The following is a 22,110-nucleotide window of genomic DNA, read 5'->3' on the forward strand; positions in this document are numbered from 1 at the left end:
GAACACATCCCAGTTTGACCTGTGGTTCCACTTTCCAGGACAGCAAAGAGCTGGGCAGAAGCTGGGCTGCTTGTCTGAAGAGGAGCTGCATGTGTAAAGAATCATCCAGGCTTTCCTTCCCTTTGCAGCAATCAAAGGTGTCGTCTTCTAATGGTGAAAACAACAGCTTCCCAACTCCTCCCATGACCACTGCAAAACTCTCCCTGCCTTTTGTGACCCTGGTGTGAGTTTAGTCCCCCTCCTCTCTGTCTTCACAGATCACTTCATAGTACTCATATGCCCTCAACATGAGGCAGAAGTCTGTGGGTTGCTGCTATCTACCAGTTCTGTCCTGCCTGTGTGAATGAAGATTTCTCCCCATTCTTCTCAGAGCAGCATCTGGCTTCTACCAGTGAGGAATCATCGACACTTGTGACAAAACTCGATGGACTAGGGAGCTGGTCTCTTGGCTGAGTGATATCTACTCAACCTACAGCAGAAGGAAGAAGATACTTGCTCTGCTGGTTTATGTGGAGAACTTTCGTGAATGGTAAGCCACAGTAATTCAGCCCTACTTGCTGGGAGGTGGGAAATCCATTGAGTGGTAAAGAGAAATCCTGTTCCTCATTTCCTAAGGAAACCTGTTAACACTGGCTAAGGAGAAGATGAGGTATGAGGGCCTGCCCTGGATCTAGTCCAGTTAGTGTGTTGTTATCTCACTGGGGTTTTTCAAGGAGAGAGCTATCATCAGTGTATGACTCTTTTGGGCAACCAGGTCTGTATTAAACAAGAGAGGTCTTTGACCCACTGAATGTGCAAGTAATAGGATGTCGTCCAGGATTGAGTGCATCTAGTATTCAGACTCAAAATGACTCAGGTCTAGCTCAGATTTGACCTCAGGGCTGATTCCAATAGGTGCAGACATCAAAATTAGGCACTTTGAATATGTGAATATATGAGTTTGCCTATTTGAGTATGGCAAGAGGAGGTGGAAAGATTGCAGTGTCCTCAGCATCTGGATGAGAGAAATATTTGCCAGGCAGTTCTTAAAGATGACTGTTGTGGAGATTAATGGTTTTGATGAACTTTGGCAAGCTACAGAAGGAATAGAGTTCATCTATAGATGAAATGCCTGACTTCCAAGCAGCTCAGAAGAAAGGCAGGAGCTGTAAGCAATCAGGAGAGGTCTCCAGAGGGAGCAGAACAGGCACAGTTGAACTGCCTTTCCCAGAGCCTACTTAGCATAGGCCAAGGCCCTCATTTCCTGTTTACTGGAGGAATGTTTTACAAGCGCCCCTTCTGGTTTTGAGAGATATGAAATCTGTCTGTAATTAAGTTAATTTGAAGTTGAACATGGGCAAAGATAATGAGCTGAAAATAACAAAGGAAGAAGAAGAAAGAGGGGGAGGGGTTGCTAAGAAATGGGTCCATTTTACTAAATCCAAAAGAATCAAATAAACCATTTTTAGGAACTAAATAGCTGAGTGACAGGGCAGACAGCATAGACGTAGAAAAGATATCAAGAGATCAGAAGAATGAAGGAGAAAAGGGGAGAATCATGACTTGGGGAATTGAGAAAGAAAGGCAAAAAGGAAAGTGATTTCTTTTGCAGGTGACAGCTGTGGACAGTAGAGTTTAGTGGGTAGAGCAGTGCCCTTGGGATAAGCAGAGCGGATTTCTGCTTCTGCCTTGCCTCTGGGTCTGAGGGAGTCCAACTGACGCCCTGAGCCTGAGAAGTGCTGTGGGACCTGTAAATAAGGACTGAATACTGCCATGTCTTTTTTACTGAAGAGCAACAAATAGTTGCTCTTGAAGCATAAGACTTTCACCTTCTCCAGTATTTGACCCTGTTGAGAGTTCCCATTGGAGTCAAGGGCCCGGGTGAAGATTTGAGAAGATAGTTTTTCCTTGACTTTTAGAAATGGTGTGAAAAGTAGCACATTCAAGCCAAAAGGAGGATGGAAAAGAGGACTGGAGAAGGGACCAGAATACTTAACAGTCAGCAAAGCATAAGTAAATAGACAAGTTATGATCAATGAGTTTGTTTGAATTTGACAGAGCTTTCCTGCAAACATGGGGGAGGGAAGGGAGGTGAAACATCCCCTGCCAGTGTGAGCTGTAATAAGGGACCTGCTGTTTTCTGATTCTCACTCTCTGTGAAAATTGAAAAGGTTAGCCAGGTAATTGAAATCGGGACTGGAATACAAATATGGTGTGAAAACTCTACAGCTGGCAAATAAAATTGCAGGGAAAAGCCTAATCCTCAGTGGAATTCCTTAGTGGCTGAAAAGAGGGGGGTGGGTGGGGAGGATTCTTCAATATACTTGTTCCCTGTGGGAGGGGAGAGAGCGGGGGTAATGATACCTGAAGAGACCAGGGTGGGGTAACACATAGATGAGTGCTCCTTGTTACTAATGCAGCAGACACTGAAAAAAAAGTGAAGTGAGCTAAGACTGAGTTGTGTATCACAGATATTGCTGGCTTTTGGAGTGATATTGTCGTTTTACTGGGAATGGGTAGGCTGCTGTGCCAGAGGCAACCTTAGGGACAATTTCTTGTTGTAGGCAGAGAGACAGAGAGCACCACACCACCCAGCTCTTCATCCTGGGGCTGAGACACGAGAAAACTATGTGACTGGATTGATGTCACCTGCCTTTTCAACTTTGCTGTATGCAAGGTAATGCAGATTGATTTGTGTTGCTTCAGGCTAAGGGCACGTAGGTAGGCAGTTACTGCGCAGCAGCTGATGAATGGTAGCTTGTTACCCCCTGTGTGTTGTATGTGTTGGGCCTCCTGTTGGAGGGTTCTGTCAGTGCTACTGTAATACAAATTTACAAGTGTTGCTATTTCTTTCGTCTGTTTTTCTGAAGGTGAAAGTAGAAGTTAACAGGATCTGTGAGGAGCCAGTGGTGCAGGGCTTTGGGGAAGCTGAGGTATGTGGTACTAGTTAAGTTTATTCATATTTTAAAAAATCTCTTGGCCTCTAATATTTCCCCAGAACCAGACAAACTACAGAAACCCTAGTCTGTACATGATTAAATAAACAGTGACTACATCTCCATGTTCCTGTGCTGGTGTTTTATTTCCTTCCTCACTGAAAGGCTGGGAGCACTTCTATTTCCCAAAACCATGAAGCCCTTCTGAGATTTTTGCTACAGTTGCTCAGCGCTGCCCAACTCACCTGCACTGCAGTCAACAGCAGCTTGAGAAGACTTCCCTTGGAACTTTTCCATTGCGTTGAGTTGGATATTTAGCACATTCTGTGTCAGACCAAGTATCTTACCTGCCCTCACCAGCTCGTATAGAAATAAACGAAAGACAAGCCCAAGCTTGGAAGTGGTTTTTTCTGGAACATTGGTCTACCCTGGGAGACATCTCAGTTGTGCTGCTGCCCCGTCCACAAGTCACAGTACCCCTGCACTGTCTTTGTCAGGGTATCTGTAGATCACAGCCTAAGAGAGGCTTAAGACAAAATAAGAATGCTGCAACCTGACAAGTGATAGAGCTTAATTTGATTTTTTTTCTGTTTGGGTTTCCTCCAGGTTTCCAGCATCATCTGTGTAATTTCTCTCCTGCCTGAGACATTGTTGAATTTCTTGGCTATACATCAGCTGTCTGATTATAGGCTTTGGAAAGACTGGGTTTCTAGGACTGGTATTTCCCAGGACCATGCTGCAGGCTGCATTAAGGAGGGCCTCTTACCAAGAGTGAGGCAGCTGCCTAAAGTAAGTCAGCCCTCATGAGAAATCTCATGCTATGAGATGGAAAGGGATTACCCCAATTTCTGGGAATATCTGCTGACACTTAAAAATCCTGTGCTGATACAGGCAAAACAGAACTAAGCTTGCAAACAGGAATCTCTCCACTTCAGAGAGGATGCACTTGGCAAATGGCAGAGCCAGGTCTTTGGAAATTCCCAGCTGCAGAAATGTGAGAGTGTGGTTGGGGTGTCCCAGAGACACTAGCCCTGGTTTGATGAACAAAATGTTAGGTGAGCCCCTGGGGATGCTGTTCTCTTCTAGCCCAGTGTTTTGCAGTGAGTTATTTATTAGTCACTTGTTTTTCTTGTTCAGAGCATGACTTTCCTAGTGAGTTATTTCTGAGGGGATCTCAGGTCCTAAAGGAATGAAAAAATTAAAAGGGCCTGACAAATACACCTGCTCTGCAACCTCTGAAGCAAAGAAAACACAGCATTTTAGGGTGACTTGTACGTAGCTGCCTGGCTGTTTTGCAAGTACAGAAAATAATGCATAAAAACTACCTGCAAAACACCTAAGGTAGATGACTGAAATAGGTCAGATAAATTGATTTTAGCACTGCCTATTTTCCTGCCTCGACTATAAAGGCAATCCAGAGGACACCCTCTGGTGGAGCTCTTCATGTTGTAGGCATCTGAGACTAAGGATTTTCTGGAAACCCCATTTCTAGCCAAAAAGCAAATGAAAGTCTGTTCATTTGGTAAGGAATTTTTCTGCATCTTGCAGCATGATATAATCTGAGAATGCAAGAAAATAAGTTATTTGGGCTTTTACAATATAGACCTCAAGATCTCATTCATGAATTAGTTATCCCAGTGGGAAGCAAATTATTTCAACAGCTCTTATACTCCTAAAATGAAAGCAATCTTTAAAAATTAAGTGGCTTTGGGAGAATTTGCCTTAAAAAAACAGCTGCAACTTTTCAGTGTTTCACAAAGTCTAGACAGTAACAGTCTTCCAGGTCTGGTGGCAAATGACCTGAGCTGTCTGCCTCAGTGTCTGGGATGTGACTAAAACAGGCTGTTGACTAGCCAAAATGTTAAATGGAAAGAAATGTGGAAGAAAATCAGCAACTCTTGAGTCTGCAAGTGACTTTTTACATTAGGGTCCATACTTATTTTATGCATAGCAAATTGCTTTTTTCCATTTCAAGGAAACTAGTCCTTAATTATGCATAAGATGATCACTCTCTTTTAGTGCGTGAGCCATAACAGTGTGTGCTCTACCCTAAAAACCCAGAAGGTGTTTATTTTTTTGGACAGTGAAACCTCCAAAGCCCAAATTCTCTGCAGGATTTCTTGTCCTCTTTTATCTTCCAACGCCCTCTGAAGGACATTTGCCATCATTACATCAGCCTCAACCAACTTTAACTCTTCACAAGAGTCTCTGTTTTTTTTGGTTTCTTTTTCCTTTCCCCTTATTTCTCATCAGTTTATTACAGAAAGATAAAGCCCAGATTATTGTTCTATTTTTATCACCATGTTTTACCTTACTTCTATTTCCATTTCATATGGAAATGCTGCAGCCCAGCAATTTACTGTAGATTTGCCAGTTTGTAGAACAGGAAGCCTCAATGGGGAAAAAGCCTAACAAGTGTCATACTGAAGGGCAAATTAAATGAAGCAAATGATCTTGGAAGAACAGGGAGGGAGAGCAAACCTGGCTGTTGCACAGCCAGAAAGCAACCCGCGAAGAACAGTGTTTGCAGAGTGGTAAGCCTTTTGGGTTTGGGGCCTTCTCCTGGCTACAACTACTTTTCTGTCTATTTTTCTAATAATCTACCCCTCCTCCCTCCCCCACTGCCCACCCAGAAGAAACAGTCTTACAGAGCAATTGGATATAACAAACTAAACTGGGATTAGTGCTGTATTTTCATGCATATAAAGTACAGCTGCCATGATCTGCATCTTTTTTAAAGTACTGGGATTGGTAGTAAGCCCTCAGGTATCCTGCACTTGGTGCTAGCTGAACCTCCAGGTAATCTCTGTCTTCAGCTACTCATGTGAAATAAGAGGGAGACACAGCGGAGAGACCAGAGGCAGAAGGATTGCTGGAGGATAGACCAGCTATAGGGAGTGGGGCCCTAATGTATTTATCTTCATGTTATACAGATGCATAAAACCAGCTCTGCTGCTGAAGTGTACCTTTAGCTTTACAGATAAGCCATGGCTTAAACACATGAAAACACAGTAGTTTCCAAAAGTCTCTTCAGATAAGCTTAACAGAATTGTCTGCTTGATGTCATGATGTTTTTTTCCATACCAAACCTGGCATTAGATCTGAGCATCATTCATCGGCAATGCAAGCAGTTCTTCCTTCCTTTAAGTGTTCCCTTGCAGTACATTTCAAACTATGTTTTGTTCACAGTGCTGGAGCATTGCCCCTGCACTCCATGCTTTCTGCTCACACACTTGCATGTTCCCCAGAGGGAAAGAGAGGCAGGGAAATAAATCAATAGACAATTCTGCCTAGGAAGTCATGGTTGATTTCAAATAAATACATTTTCATCACACCAAACCTCTTTGGGGGAAAAAGTGAGTAGCTCTGTCCTTGCAACTGGAGATTCTCTTGGCCAGTTGCCAATGTTTTTCAGCACTTGTCTATGAAAGCTGCTGAATATATAAGTACAAGAATTTTGTGGGCTTTCCTGACATACCTATCCATCTTTCCAATATATCATGTTTGCAGCCAGCTCCCAAAAACCAGCCAGGTAAATACCAAAGCAGAGTGAAAAATAACACACTAAAGCACTGACCTTGGGAGGAGAAACTTCATGTATATTAAGTATTTCTTGCGGATAAATATTCTGCAGACTTACTTTCCACATCTGCACTGGATTGTAGAAAGCATCTGTGTAATCCTGCAAATGCATGACTTGAAAAGCTGCTTTACAGAGGCAGGTGAGGGGAGTCAGGACCAAGGGGGCTACTGAGTTGTGTCATCTCAGGGAGCTGAATTCAATGTACTGCACCTCAAACCAGCCCACATTTTTTCATTTCATTTATTTTATTTATAACAGAATAGTGTTTTGACACCCCCCCCAACAATATTTTCATAGAAAGCTTGATGTGGTGCGAGAGTAAGTATTTTCAATTTTGCTTTTGGTGTTTGGCCAAAAAAACTCAGCAATTTTTGGTTACAGTTATGATTTCTTTTAACTGATTCCAAATTAATGTGCTAAAAAAAGGCTTTTAAAATAAAAAAAAAAGTTTTCCATGTTATTTTGTTCAAAACTGGGGGTGAATTCCTGGCCATTTGCCCCTCACTGCTTCCCCTCCCTCACAAAGCCCCTTGTCTTCCCTGGGAACAAAAGTTGGGCCATTTTCTTTATGATCACACAAAATCTTCACCCTACAGCTTCACATTCAAACCTTGACTGCAATTCTCTGTGCTCATCTGCAAATCAGAGGTGCATCTAAAACCCCCAAGCTCTGTGGCCAACGTTGCAATTCTTCCATGAAGGGAGGAAGGAGAATAGGGCTGCAGCACTCATCGACGTCTCTCTCTCTCTCTCTCTGTGCACCAGCGCATGCCCGTGTCTGGTCTTAAATGCTAACATGCATTCTAAGAGCCGTGAAACCTTGTATAGGAATATCTCTATGATATGAGGTATGAATGAGTATGTCAGACTATGCCATTTCCTTTCTGCTTTGACCAGGTATCTAAGATAGCAGAGGAGACAACTTGCTTTTAGTGGTGCACAGGTAGGATAAGGAAGACAATTCCCCTGAGATCAGTTTGGCGGTCTTGCAAGTGAGGGACAGGATGAGCAAGGAAAACCTAATCAATGCCTGCCTAAGGCTGTCCTGAGCTCGATGGTCACAGCACAGAGCTTGGTCCCTTGCGATGGCTGGCAGAGCAGGGACCACAACAGCTTGCAGGTAGCGAGGCATGACAGGCACATGAAGTCCAGAGGAAAAATGCACTTTAATGACTACTAGAGAGAAAATGATAATACAAAACTGAGTACAGATGTAAACACCACTGAACTCACTCAAGTGTCCACTTGGGGGTGGCAAAGTATTTCAGCTGTGTCTTCAGGGAGCAGGGATTGCCTTTTCTCTTCAAGGCCTAGTGCACGTTTGTTACCCTTTCCATGGCTTGTTTCTCAAGATTGCAGCTCGTAAAATGGGTCTGACAGAAAACATAGGCTAAAGTTCACCTTGAGCTGCAGGAAAAGAGGAGTCACCAGCTGGGATGAGACCCCAGGTCTCACTTTGTCCAGGAATCTGCATCAGACAGAGGCCAAAACAAGAGACTTTTGGAAAACAAGGTAAGAGCCCATTAGAGCAAGAATATAACCCATTCCTCCTACGATGATAAATGTCATCTGGATCCCCAGTTCTACGGACTGGAGTAAGCCTTTATGCATACAGTTTCTCATCTTTCAGAAACTAACATCCTTCAGAAACTATTGTCCTTATTCACTGTGATAACTCTGTGTACTCTGACTATGTAGGTTCCAGCCCTTGACAACACACATCAGATGATTTTCTGTGGAAGTGCGTGCCAAGCCTGAGCCCAGCATGGTGGCTTAGCCCAGCCTGCTATAGTGATGCACAAGGGATGCATCTCTCTGAAATGCAGCAAATGTGCTTTGAGACTTAAGACACAGAAGTTTACAAAAATTCGCTGTCATGTAAAGGATTAACCTTGGTCTCCCTTTACAAAACTCTGCAGGGTCCTGACCCTGCAGTCAGTGGAGCTCAAGATGTGAGTGTGGATTGAAGTGTGCTGTCTTCAGGATCTGTGTGCATAACTGGGGCCCAGGAGAGTTTCCCAGATCTTACATTGTGCTTAGAGGCAAAACCTGAACTCATTAGAGGCAAAAATCATTGCAAAACTCTCAATTTTTATTGCCTTTGTATCAGCTTCTCTGATCCTGCAGGCATTTGTGTTTTGTGTGTGTTGTGAATGCTTTCCAAGCTGTTTCCTGGTGGTTGCTAGCCCCATGTAAATCTCTGACCTCTAATCCACCTGGTGTGAGCAGGTGTGAATTTTGCTGAAGCATAACCACAAGGATTCACCAGCAGAGGCAATACATGAGAAACTGAAGCTCAAGCACTGATAGGAACCTGTTGGAAATTGCAGGACGTGGGGCCTAGCAGGGACCTACCGCAGCCCATTTGTGTATGGTCAGATTCAGCTCAGACGTACGGACACTGATACAACTGTCCAACGCACAGGACAAAGTAGCAGTGTGGGAAATGAGCTGATTGCAAGGAGGCAATGATTCACACGGATGGAAATGCCTTGTGTCTTCAGACCTGTGTTCTCCCAGGAGGTACAGACCTTTCCCCTGTGGAAAAAACCTTATCCCATCTGGGTATCTGCCCTCAGCAGATATCCCACTCTAGCTCCTTTTCAGGCAAATGAGTCACACTAGGGACATACTCAGTCCCCAATAATGGTTGTTTCTGAGGTAATGTAGATGAGTTTGTGGTATGCACGTGCCGTTTCAGCACTGCGTGGATATTGTCAGCATAGTATGAGGACATGTGGTAGTGACTTTCAGACTTCTAAAAAATAACTCACCAGTGGGTTGGTATTAGCTATTGCTGGTGCTGGTGTCAGATGTTTTCAGCCCAGCTCAGAGCTCATCTCATTCATGTCTGCTTGCTCATATTGCCAAAGGGGCCTTGCAATAGCCATGGGAGAGAGAAGCGGCGCTAGCTTGCATAAAGCCAGAGGTGGGCATTCAGGGCTTGTGCAGAAAGCTGCCCCGTGTCAAGCTGAGTAAAATCTGATGTTTAGGCTGGTGCATAAAAAGTTATTCAGTAAGACTGGATAAGCAGTGTCTCTCTTGTGTGCTGGTAACATTGGGAGTATTTCTGCCATTTGCGTAAAGAAGCTCTTCACTGGAAGAGATTACAGTCAGCAAACTGAGATTTCCAGCCCTCCTATTAGCTTGAGAGTAATACAATGACTGTCAATCACCTGCTAATTACAGTCTTGTCATTCATTCAACCAGACAAGATGCAGTTTGTGAGCTCTTCTTGCTGAAATCGATCTTTTAAGAGTGTCTCTTTGTTTCGTAAAGTTATTTTCCTTCACTTCTCTGCCACCTGGATGGCAACATGGAAGGTCACAGGCCAGTGGAGAGCTGAGAACTGCTGACAGAGGTCCTGTAGGTGCCAGGGAGGCTTGTGTCTTCAGCAGAGTCTGCCAGATTGTGGTCCTCAGCCATGAAGATACTCTGCTGGGTGGGAATCTTGCTAGCGGGATGTTTAGGGGTCCAGTGCTTGCACCGAGGAGAGATCACACTGAGGAAAGCCATCCTGAAGCGCTGGGACAACAGATTGTAAATGATGGGGTTCACAGCAGAGCTCAGGTAGAAGAAAACACCTAGGAGAGCAAGAGTGGGGCAGGGAGAGGGAGGGAGAGAGACCTCATTTGTGCGTGGAATGATCTCAGAGACGAAAATTCTCTTCATTGTCAGTACTGCTTCACCATGTTTGGGTGCAAGGATGGAGGCAGAGACCACTGCATCTCTGCCTGCAACTGTGCAGGTAGAGGTAGAGGGATCTCTTGCCAATACAAGACACTGCAGCACCCAGGGAAAGGAGAGTGATAGAGAGTATTAAATGGAGCCATCATTACCAGCTGTTCAGAAACTAGCTGTCTGCTGAGCTCTACTGACCAGCCTCCAGCCAAACCCTGGTCCCCACAGGACTGATTTGAAAGGCTGGTGCGCTTCACGTCAGAGCTGTTAGATTATAACTTCCAGCCAAGGAGTGCTAATTTGTTACAACACACCAGCACAAATGCACAAGATTATTTGGCTCTGTCAGAGCTGCATTTAGTGTTTTCCCATGGCAACCTAAAAATAAGATTCCTCCTTGAGAAAGCCTTCATTTTATGGTTGGCAATAGCATAAACATTTGGTTGTATAATTCAGTTCTGGGCAATATATAAGGCTTGCTATTTTGGTAAGGTTCCCTGTTTGTCTGAGAAACCCACTAGAAGACAACACCTGCTGCTGCGTATTCATTAAAAGCACTTGAATGGCAGCAGCATTCATTTGTGAAGCAGCTGGTAATGATGTGTGATATCCCTTTTTTTTCATTCTTGTGACTATCCAAACAACTATATTGGACAACATACCCAGAGTGAAAATTGCAGGAACTTGAATGTAATTTTTATTTAAGGCACAGTTCTTGTCACTGGCTACCAAACCGTAAGAAGCTTTTCCAGGCATGCCCCAGGAACATACTCCAGTGCTAGTGGATGCTGCAAGTAATGTAATGTCTGTTTTTCTCCAGCTACTTCCACTGAGCAGTCTCCTAGAGAGCAGGTCTTTCACCTCTTGCATTTTTCCATGTGGCTAATAGATGCTACCTGAATGGATGGTGCAACTAGTGTTTTCCAGCTCCACTCTATTTGCTTTTTTAACAATATACATAGCAACACTGGGCAGGAAGCCCAGTAGGATGGATGGTAACTGGGGGACTGTGTGGCACACAGCTCAAGGGATGTTATCCATTGCTATCTGTTGACATTTTGTGTCAATCACATTGGAGAAAAGACATTCCCACAGCTGGGATTCTTTGAACTCTATAAACAACCTGTTGTGTATTTTGGAAAAAAAAAATTAAATGATGGCTAGTGGAAAATTCTAAGGAATATAATCATGAAACAGTGCTTGGCCTTCAATTTATCTATATAATCTGTGGTCAGCTAAAATTAAAATGACTAAATATTCAGGTAAGCAGCTCACAAATACTGTTTTTCCAGCCCCCAAGGAAGTGGAAGAAGAAAGTTTTACCTGATACCACATGGATTAAGTTGAATATATTAGCCAGAGGCTCAGTCCATTCCACAACAAAGCTGAAGAAGAGTCGATCTATATGGAACGGAGCCCAGCAAATAGCAAAAACCATCACGAGGACAACTAGCATGGAGAAAGGGGAGAAGAAAAACAGTCAGTTATGGAATGATATGGCTCGTTAGCTTGCACTGAGCAGAGATGGCTCAGAAAGACAGATGAAAGACTAGAGATACAATTTTATTCACTGTTTCAAAACCTGTGCCATCCCTTCTGCATCTCTGCAGTGCTAATTGAAAAACATATTTCCGGCTAAAATTTCCACTGATCTCTGTATTTGATAAATCAATACATGGGCACACTATGAGCTTTGGATGGAGCAGGCAACAGCCAGGTAATGTAGCTTGTACAGAACCTAGTAAACTGCCAGTGAAACATGAGGATTTATTCACGGTGTCTGGTACACAGTGACCACTTGGACTGTGAGTCTGTCATGCAGAGAAAGCAAAGTTTGTGCCATAGGATTTATGTCATCTGCACACTGTTTGTACATCACATGGCACAGGATCAGCCCGTGGGAGCCATCCTCAGATGCTGAGTCTGGCTGGATGCACTACTCAGCATGAAAAAGTTTGCCTCCATGCACAATGTGGCCTGTGACGACTCTGGTGAAGGCTCTTGCAAACCCATTTCAGAGCTGCGTCCTGTTAACATCTGTGGTCACATTCACTGGGGACAGAAATTCATCCTGACTTTGGAGTGCAGGTTCCCAGTTCAGGAGGTGACTTAAGCTGCCTAAAAGAAGAATGCTGTTGCATGAAGTATTGAGGGTGATTTATGTTTCCTGCATAAACACCATCCCAGTAGCAAGGTGATCTTTGCCTTAAAGGCAGCCCTAAATTATGAAGCAATGTGAGTGCTTTCAGGGTGGTTGAAGCACAAATTCTCCAGGGTGTTGTATATTGTGCAAATCTGCCTATGTCTCTACCTTTTCTTGAGAAGGTCTGGGCAGTGAAGTCAGCGGCAGGTGATGAACACTGCTTGGCAGGACCTGTATGAGACATGATCGCAGCCTGCGGTGGGACACGTTACAGGCCTATGAAATGTATGCTCTCTGCAGTTGGGACAGAGCCATAGACATCTCATTAATTATTTGTTTAATGAGAAAACAGATGTACATCCTTCTGTAAGAAATGTGCAAGACAGAGTGTTCATACTCCGAGATAGAAGGCTTCACCCTACAGGGCTGCAAAAGCCAGGTGTGGACTGAGGGACATAACAGAGAGTTGCCATCCAAGCACCTGCCACTTAGGTTTGCCCAGGCTCTACACTGGAGGGGTAAAATGGCCCTTTTGATTCTTAGCCTCCGTGTTTTGCTCCCCTGGTCTGTAAGACTCCAGCTAAAACAGCAATAAGCTCGCCCCCCACACACACACGCCCCCCGAAAGGAAGCTATCCATGACTCCCGGATCCCTTAGAGTTGCTTGGTAGCCTTCAGGACCCGTTCACCGAGTGCTTCAAATTTAGGAATTAACTCCAAACAGATTTTACATACTTTCCTCTCTTGTCTGAGATGTACATGCAGCTTCTTGTCCATGGTCAATAAAATACAGAAGGCCCCCACTACTTACATAACATTTTGGTGACTGATTTTCTGGATGGTCTCTGAACATTCACAGCCATTTCCTCCACTTCCAAAGATTTGTCCCCTTTCAACTGGCAGAAGGAGGGAAACAGGAGAGCTTAGACAGGAGATGACCTCCCCACTACACATATGGCCTAACAGGCAGCGATAAAACCACTGCAAAAAAGATCATTTGCACTGGGCTAATGGTCAGCCAGACATTTTGTCCCTGAGCATTATGTCTGGCTTGTGTTTTGTTAATAAAGATTTCAAACCAAGAATATTTAGGATATGAAGGCCACTTCTCTGAACTAGAGATGGTATTGAATTACAACGTGGTGAAAGGATTTAGTTTCCTCCTACCGATGTTGAGAATAGGCTTTGCGAATTATGATAGCTGTAGTTTAAGTTTGAGAAGTCAAAATTTGGGGAAACTCAGAATTCATTGAAAAAAATGTTTACCTAAATTTCAGTTCTAGTCCAGAGAAACAGTGAAGCTCTAGGTTGGAAACAAGCTGCTGATTTTATGCACCTTAGACTGCATGTTAACAACAAATTTATATTTCAATTCCCTATTCCTTCCTTCTCAATGAGTCAATATTTGGCCTGCAGTTTGTGTTTAGTTTCAACACTATTTTGTCTTCTAGCAAAATATTGTTTGTTTGTTTATTTTCCTAAAAGGCTTCCCCACAATTAAGCACAAACCAATGATCCAAAAATACCCAGATAGGCCTCCCTGAAAGGCAGCTGTAATCACTGGAAAAATTCCTATAGATTTGAAGGGAGCTTGTTTCATGCCCTAAGTGTTTGGTCTAATTGATATTTGATTCATCTGATAAACCAAACCTAAATATTCCATTCTGCAGAGAACCAGCATGCACGATACTCACAGATTCAGCCACGTACAGATCAAGTACAACATTTTTTTTCCCCCAGCAGTTTTTTCTAGATTTCTAGGAATGGACCTAAATAATAAAAATCTGATCCTTCCTGAAATGTTTCCCCAATTTGCTTAAGGCAAGAGTTCTGGTGCTTTGGTGACATTTGGATAATCAGGGCAAAAAACACTTTTTTTGCTTTGATTATAACAGGAATCATCTATGGAGGGTGTGTAATTGGATGCAGCTTCTTGAAGTGGGAAATGCTGATTAGCCAAGAACTCTGGAGTGATGCTTTTTTCAACAGCGAGAAACTAGAAACATAACTTTTAATTGCAGGGGAAAAGATATTGGCTGAAGGGGAAGATAAAAAACAGTCTAAACTAGTAAGAAACTTATGAAATCATGCTATTTGTGCCATTTTCTTTCTCTTTTTACACTGTGGTTTTGTTTCATGATTTTTGACTAACTACTTTTTTCTTCAAGGATGTTATTACTTCGATCAAAGAGACTTCTTTCAGTGCCTTATTTATACATGAAACCCATAAAGGGGAAGTATATTTAAATTGAATTATATTCAATTATAGGACAATTTAGCTTCCCATTTCATTCATTCTGTCATTATTCCCTTTGTCATTTTTAGTCATAACTACATTGCTTAAGGAACAGGCTCAGCTGATTTGTAGAGCATCTAGTGATAAATGTCTGTTCAGATTAACTAAAAGCCCTAGTTTTCCTTCAGTGGTTTTCAGTCTCAACATTTATCCCAGGAATACTCCAAAGCCACAGAGAATACAGTGCTCTGATACTATAATAAACCGGAGAGACATGTAGCTTTATTTTTCACCTTCCCCCTGTTGTTTTGATGATGCTATAAGGCTCCTCTTTAGGCTCAAGTGATAATACATGGAGGGATAACTATTAAGAATAACTTGGCAATTGCAATTTAATAAAATAATGACTTATGAGAAAGCAGGGGGGGAAAAGAAGAAATGAGACCATGGCAAAGGTTGTAGCTTGAGTTCATATCAATGGCTTGACAGAGGGAGACCTCTAGCCAGGCTGATGGTTACTTTAACATCACTGTGGATATGCTGGGCTGTTTGTGAGATTATGTAGAGCTGCCTGGAGAGGAATGTTACCCATTCCCTGCAGGAGAATTAAAAGTATCTGGAGCAAGAAGCTGAAAATTGGACTTTTTGCCCTGCATCTTTATTAACTGCAGTATTTTATCCTAGAAATCAAAAGGCAGAGTGAAATTAGGGCCTCACCTACCCCAGGCAAACCTAGAGAGGTCACTCAGCAGGAGTGAAAAAAAGCAAGAGAGATGTTTCTCTTAAGCTCCCTGGCCTGTCTGACACAAGTAGTGATCAAACATTCATGCCAGCTGATGAAGAATTGGGTGTTTAAAAGCCACATGGCTTGTGCCAGGGCATGTGATCCTGCATATTTGTGATTTGGCTGAATGAGCTGCCACCAGGCTGCTGAACACCAGTGATCACCTGGGTGTACTCTTGCTCACCCCTGTTGCAAAGGAAAATGTATTAGTGGGAATAAAGTTTGCAGAACAACCGCAGCGAAAAGGAGACAGAACCCCTCCAGAAGTACACTGGGCTCTGTGGAAATTATCCAAAAGCAGTCATTGTCCACAAATGAGTCTGTTTGAGCAGCTGGGCATTTTGGGGGCAAAACAAATTGTGATGAGAAGATCTGCACCAGCTATTCATTGGCAAATAGAAGTCAGCTTAACTCAAAGACAATTGAAATCAAAAATTACCAGTGTGTCCAGTGTGTTACTGCAGGGAGCTGACACTAAAATAAATGTTGGTCTCTTAAGAGGTCTCTTGAATAAGCTCACGTAGGTGTGGTCAGTCTAGTCACACTGGATCATCTAGATATCCTTCACAGATGTCCTAAGTAGGTGGGCTAAATAACACTCTCTCCATTGGTGGTCAAAAATCCTAGATAACTAGAATAACTTTCAGCCAGTCAGTGGCAGCCACCTATCCTTGTGTCCTTCTAGAGATCAGTTTGAGAGATGGGACAGGGACCCTGCACGGAATCCTGCTGCAGCACAGACTTCTCTTCCCAAGTAATGCCACTCCACCTCTATCAGTGCTGTAGGGTTTAGCTTCCACAAGCAGCCATTTCCCTATGTTCTCACTTTTGCCCCTGCCTCTTCCTCCTCAACTTTTTGGCTACAGCTTGCGACCAGTAGCTTTGTGGCTGAACTGGGTTTGTAAGAAGAGAGAGCACCTCTGACTAATTTAGGGATCGGTCCTGAAGGTTCCTGTGATGAGGTCCCCTGGAAAGAGTCAGAAGCTTCAAAGATCAAATCTAATGAGTCTGCGGTGTAATCATCAGTATCCTGATACTAATGTTGGAACTATCTGTTCCCCATAGCTTTGTAGTATTAAAATATCAGGCCTTAAAATTAAACCCAAGTAGATGATGAGGTAACTGATGATGAGATAATCGGCTTCAAGGCTCAGCTGGCCAGGAATTTCCCAGTGAAGAAGACAAATACCTTTTTTTTTCTTCTTACAAGAAATACAATTAAAAATGAAGTCAGCAACTATATGATCCATATTTGCTGACTTCTCATAGTGGCTTAACATGTCACACATATTCCCTTTTGTATTGCATCCTGAGGCTCTCCTGTCCACTGGGCAAAGCTTAAGGGAGAAACTACAGTCAGAAAGTGCCATTTGTCCAAAGCTTGGATTACTGGAATGGAAAGATTGTGTCTCTGCTGAATTTGAGCTGTTGTATTATCTTCAGATCAATTCTGCACTTTTCCACTACAACCCAGGAGCCATATATGGCATTTAGGAGACTCTAGGTAGCTAAAGCTTCAGAGATTTCATCAGCTTTGATTAGATAAAATGTGTCTTCTTGGAATGGTATATACACACCATTCACCTATCATTTCAATTGAAAAATGAAACTATCATCTTGCCTAGTGCAACTTGGAGCACAAAGGAGATATATACCAAGGACAGGTGTAGTTTAAAATTTGGAAGTCTGAGATGGACAGAAAGAAAAGCAGATGCATAAACAAAGATACATTTCAGCCCTTAGGATAGAAGACTTGAACAAATCTGTGACTATATAGAAAACTGTAAGGAGCAGCCGTCAGTTGGGACCCGATTTCTCTTTGAGAATGGGGATTAGGAATATCTGTTGCCACAAACAGAAGCTGTTGCAGTCTTCAACGCTTCTCTTTACTAGTTTTGGGCTTTCTTTTTGTTTTTTAACACCAACTATTTTCAGCACTTTCCCCTCCCTTCTGGTCTTATTTTTCAAAATTTTCAGTGAAACTATGCAAAAACCCACAACTGCCACTGAACTATAGCTTCACAAGAATTTAACCCATTCATTCTTCAAAGCTCTGTCTGTGCTAAGATTTCTGGCAATTAATCCTCGTGGCTTTTCCTGGGTATGGAAAAATTGCTTCTGTATAGCTTCAGATAACACTAAATACCAGCCAGTACCACAAAATAATATACACACTAGCACAGGTTTGGTAAATTTATCTGTCTCTGAAGGTATATTGCATCCCTTCCTTGCTACATGATCAGACACAGCTTTCTAAATGCAAAGTTATATTTAGAATAGTGAGCTTAGGATTTATGTTTTCCAAATATATGTAAGAAAAGGAACAAATCAGCAACTCACTATGATTAGCAGAGCATTTCAGTGTCATGCTGCATAGCTTTATAATACTATTATAGTGTTTGTTTTATCCCTGTATTTAAATGATGACACTTTGTGAAACTAGTCCACTTTCTGAAGAGAGCATGCACAGGAACTCCACGGTATCCCTAATCTATGTTGAAATTGTGCCATACTTATACAAAAGAAATGATTGCTGAAATCGCTAGCTGCAGCAATAAGGCAGGATTTCAGTTTGTGACAGCTTTGTGAGTTTTAACAGCTGAATATTATCACACTCTTCAGGGAAGGAGGCAAATGAATGAAATGGAAATTCTACAGTCACAAGAAGAGTGAGAACAAATAATACACAAGATTCAATCACTACCTTACTCCTTTTCATTCTTTTCACATTTTCCTTTTGGTCTATTTCCTTCTAGTCGCTACTGAGAAGGTACAAATCTCTGTGAGGCTGTAATCAATACATAGACTTGGATGTTAAAGTAACATTGAAATGTCAGCAGCAGTGATGGCAATTAAAAAAAGCATTGAGTAAAGAACTCCCCAACATAGCTACATTCATTTTAGAATGGGATTACACCAATGAATGAGTTTAATCCACTACTTTCAGAGGTTTGATTTGAATTTGTTTTTTGGGAAGACAGGTGAGCAAGAAAAAGATTAAATCAGTTAAAAGACATATGGACACATACACGCATGTGCACGCACATACACACACACACACACAAACACACAAGAATGAGCTAGGGAAACACTGAGCACGGTTTGAGTAGGACTTACTCTTAGCCCCATCAGATAGTACAGCACACTTATGACCCCCATAGGCAGCACGTAGAAGAGAAAAGAAGTAAACTGGACAATACAATTGTAGATCCACATGGGCCTGACTACAGTGCAGGTAGCAGAGCCAGGGACCAGGGTGCCATTTGGGAAATACTGCAACATGATGCCATGAGTGCTTGTGTTGGGAAGGGCAAAGAGGACAGAGAGGACCCAGAGCACAATGATGGTCCTTAGTGCACGCTTACGAGTGCTCTCTAGCTTGGCACGGAAAGGATGGAGGATGGCAACGTATCTCTCCACGCTGACCGTGGTCACGCTGAGGATGGAGGCAAAGCACACCGTCTCAAAGAGCGCCGTCTTGAAATAGCAGCCTATGGGCCCAAACAGAAAGGGATAGTTGCTCCACATCTCGTAGACTTCCAGTGGCATCCCAAAAAGCAACACAAGCAAGTCTGAGACAGCGAGGCTGAAGAGGTAGTAGTTGGTAGGGGTCTTCATGTTCCGGTGCTTGATGATTACCAGGCAAACTAGGAAGTTTCCTACCACGCCAACAACAAAGATCAGAGTGTACACCAAAGCCATGGGCAAGAACAGATGGCTCCGTTTGGGCCCACACAGGAAGGCTAAGTAATCCTCAGTACTGTTTAAATATCTCCTAAAATGTTCTTGTAGAGCAAGGTGATTAAACCAGGAGGTATTGCTGATCCAGGCCATTACTGGTTCTGTTGAAATGTTTCACAACTGAGATCCTGTCTTCTCTAAGTTTCTCTGTGCTAATTTGCTCACTTTTAGCAGAGAGACAGGGAGAGCTGTCTTGCCAGTCCTAAATACACAAAGCCACTGAGAGATGTGTGTGTTTGCCTGGCTTCGGTGAAGGTTTCGCCGTTGTAACAGCTGCTCCCCAGCGAGGAGTCCCTTAGCCAGAAAGCCCCTCCTTTCACACATATTCATTGGCTAGCTAAGTGCATTAGATTATAGGGTAGGAAAAGAGGTTCTAGCTACTTGTATCAATTCCCATAGCAGATGTATTTACTGAATCAGAAATGTGGGATTTAGAGAGCTGGGAATCCAAAATATAGGATGTGAGACTAGCTGCAAGGCACTTGTATTTGTCAGAGGGTGGGAAGCCAGACAAAAAAAAAAAAAACAAAAAAAAAAACAAAAAAAAAACCTCAGTCCAAAAGCTTTTACAAAATTATATTGATGTTACATCTAGTTATAAACCACAGGCAAAAAAAAAAAAAAAAAAAAAAAAAAAAAAAAAAAAGAAAGAAAAAGATTTTTTTTCACATCTATGCTGATTTTTACTTTCTGTTTTCTCTGGCAGCAAGTACTTTGAAACGGAATTTGACCAGGAGAAAGCCAACCTATTTTTGAAGTTCAGCATGTGGAATTAGACAACTATAGGCTTTTTTAAACAATGTTTTTTTTTTTTCTCCTGAAATCCAGCATAGAATTTTAATTGCACTTACTATTGGTAGCAAGATATTTTTTCCCTCCCTTATTTTGAGAGGGAGGATTATGTCAAAGTGTACATGAAATTTTCATTGAGGGTTAGCAAATTGGGTTGATCAGAGATTTGAGAACTCTGAAATCTGATCCCATATTCTTAGATAGTTTTGTTTTGAGAATCTTTTTGAAGACCATACTATTCCAGAGAGTTATTTAGTACCTGCAGGATTCATTTCAGACACTTTAAAAAAAAAATCCATTGATTCTTATAAACTTATTTCTTCCTGATTGACAACCATTCTGCAAACACACTTTCTGATCCAAAAAAGTGTATCCTGCAAAGACAACTGCTTTGTCACAGTAGATCAGTTAGCTCTTTATGAATGCTTAATTCCTTACTGAATTTTGCTAAAATAAAAAGGCTTCAAAGTACATGAATGTCATCTTTGGCAACTGAGAAAGTTTAGCTGTCTGGAATCGTAGAAGTGCAAAAGCTGAGTGACTGCTCAGGGGATTTTTGTCAGCCTGATGTAGCTTGGCTACTCAGTAACTCACTCACTCTCTCTTTTGAGTACCTGCCCGATTCCCCCTTGAGTCCATGTAAACTTTTTACATCCCCAGCATCCTTTGGCAAGGAATGCCATGGATCTACTATCAATGCATGAAGAACCTCCTCCTTCTGTCTGTTTGACTCTTTAGCCTGAGTCTCCCTGGCTTCTAACCAAAGACTGCATGTTTTTACCATCACAAAAGAAGAGGCTTCTTGGCTGAGCATCTCCTCCAAAATCCTAACAGAAGCAAGTACCAAGTATTTCCAAGGAAGGTGCAAGCCACTCCATTATAGACAGCTAGACAGTAACCTGGTCTCACAGAAGACCTCTTTTTAGCCTTCAGGATTAAAGCTGTCTTAGATCTTGCTTCTTTTACTCCTTCCCTCTCTAATCTCCTCTGTTTTAGTTGCAGTCTAATAACCTTTTAAGGAACGACACTGTTGTAATAGGCACAGACTGCCTCCAGGAATAGCAGCAATAGGTAAAGAACCAAGGTCTGGTCCCACAGAGCCCAAGCGCTTTGAATTGAGGCATATCAGACATGTGGAGCTCTGAGGATTTCTTGTTTTACTAATGTGCATTCATTTAAAATGTTAGAGGTATGGAACATACCACAAGAACTATAGGAAAAGATAGAAGCATGTCTCTTGTGATAACTTTCAGATCTGCTGAAATTATCTATACCTCACATGTAAACCTTGTCCATCAGAAAGACTTTACTGATTTATTTTAGCATTGCACAGAGGTATCTTGTTGAGCCAAGTAAAAGGTTATTGGACTGGTGAGCTACAAGTGTGCTCCTTTGACCTATTTCTCCCTTCATTAAGGATGTGAATTTCTCCCTTCATTAAGAATCCCTTCATCTGAAAGAGATTCACTGCATTTTAACAATGTCAAAAGAGTGTGAATTTGATTGCAAACTACTGTTGGCATTACAGGTAGGAACAGGAGAGTCATCAGTGGGGTGCCTTGTGGGGACCAGGATTAACTGTTTCAGAGCACAGTAGGATGCAAACACTTGTGAAGAATTTGTGCAGGACCAAACACTTTCTCTAACTCTCCTTAGTGTTCACGGTGGGGTTTTTTTTTTGCCCTTAATACCTCATTAATATTTCATTTCTTTCAATTTCTCCTTTTTTTTCCCTAGCAAGTTCCACCATTCTCTACAGCATCATGAGTGAGGTGAGTAAACACTTCAAAAATAATGACCAAATTGTACTTCACTTTTGTTCTTATATATTAACTCCTGTAAAGACATTGAAAAGGAAACCTGAAGTCTGCTCAGCTTAGATGCAATCCTACTGATAAAAAAAAATAAAAATGGATTAAGTCATTTACTAAAAAAGCCAACAAGGCAGCCAAGCTGGTCGTGATCTCTGTGAGAGGAAAGCAATGGGCTGTCGAAACACATCAGGTAACTTCAATGTGTGGTTGTGCAAAGCTCACCAGCATCCACTTGCACTTGTTCTCTCTTGTCAATTCTTTCTAATCCTACTGTGCTCCAGTGCTGATGAGCTTTGAGTGGGACTACAGGAGGAAAACAGATTTATTTGTCTAACAGAGCACTCCTGGAATTGTGTCACTATGACCATGATTAAGTGACAGACAGAAGGGACAAGAAAGGCCAGGACAGTGGAAAATATAA

The 22,110-nt window shown here is 42.3% G+C and overlaps 1 protein-coding gene and 1 long non-coding RNA gene across 2 annotated transcripts; one reads left to right on the plus strand and one right to left on the minus strand.

Moving 5' to 3' along the window:
* Nucleotides 1–261: 261 nt before the first annotated feature.
* Nucleotides 262–21,647, plus strand: LOC112994293 (uncharacterized). The gene is made up of 5 exons (XR_003261918.2): nt 262–529; nt 2,544–2,656; nt 2,850–2,912; nt 3,522–3,704; nt 21,613–21,647. It is a non-coding gene; the product is annotated as an uncharacterized LOC112994293 (long non-coding RNA).
* NMUR2 (neuromedin U receptor 2) lies at nt 7,641–19,176 on the minus strand. Its single transcript, XM_026118556.2, has 4 exons — nt 18,460–19,176; nt 13,134–13,218; nt 11,503–11,628; nt 7,641–10,082 (listed from the first exon to the last, which is right to left on the minus strand). Exons 1-4 carry the CDS (start codon nt 19,174–19,176, stop codon nt 9,823–9,825), a joined length of 1,188 nt encoding a protein of 395 aa, XP_025974341.1. The 3' UTR covers nt 7,641–9,822.
* Nucleotides 21,648–22,110: the final 463 nt, after the last annotated feature.

The sequence above is a fragment of the Dromaius novaehollandiae genome, chromosome 15 (genome assembly GCF_036370855.1).
Source record: "Dromaius novaehollandiae isolate bDroNov1 chromosome 15, bDroNov1.hap1, whole genome shotgun sequence".
Classification (NCBI taxonomy): Eukaryota; Metazoa; Chordata; class Aves; order Casuariiformes; family Dromaiidae; genus Dromaius; species Dromaius novaehollandiae.

Bases quoted from the DNA above. Each gene is read 5' to 3' on its own strand.
- NMUR2 (XM_026118556.2), bottom strand. From the start codon at position 19,176: ATGGCCTGGATCAGCAATACCTCCTGGTTTAATCACCTTGCTCTACAA. The intron at 13,219-18,459 runs GTAAGTCCTACT...TCCTTCTGCCAG, and splicing joins ACTATCTGATGGGGCTAAGA to TTGAAAGGGGACAAATCTTT. The intron at 11,629-13,133 runs GTAAGTAGTGGG...TCTCCATGCTAG, and splicing joins ATCAGTCACCAAAATGTTAT to TTGTCCTCGTGATGGTTTTT.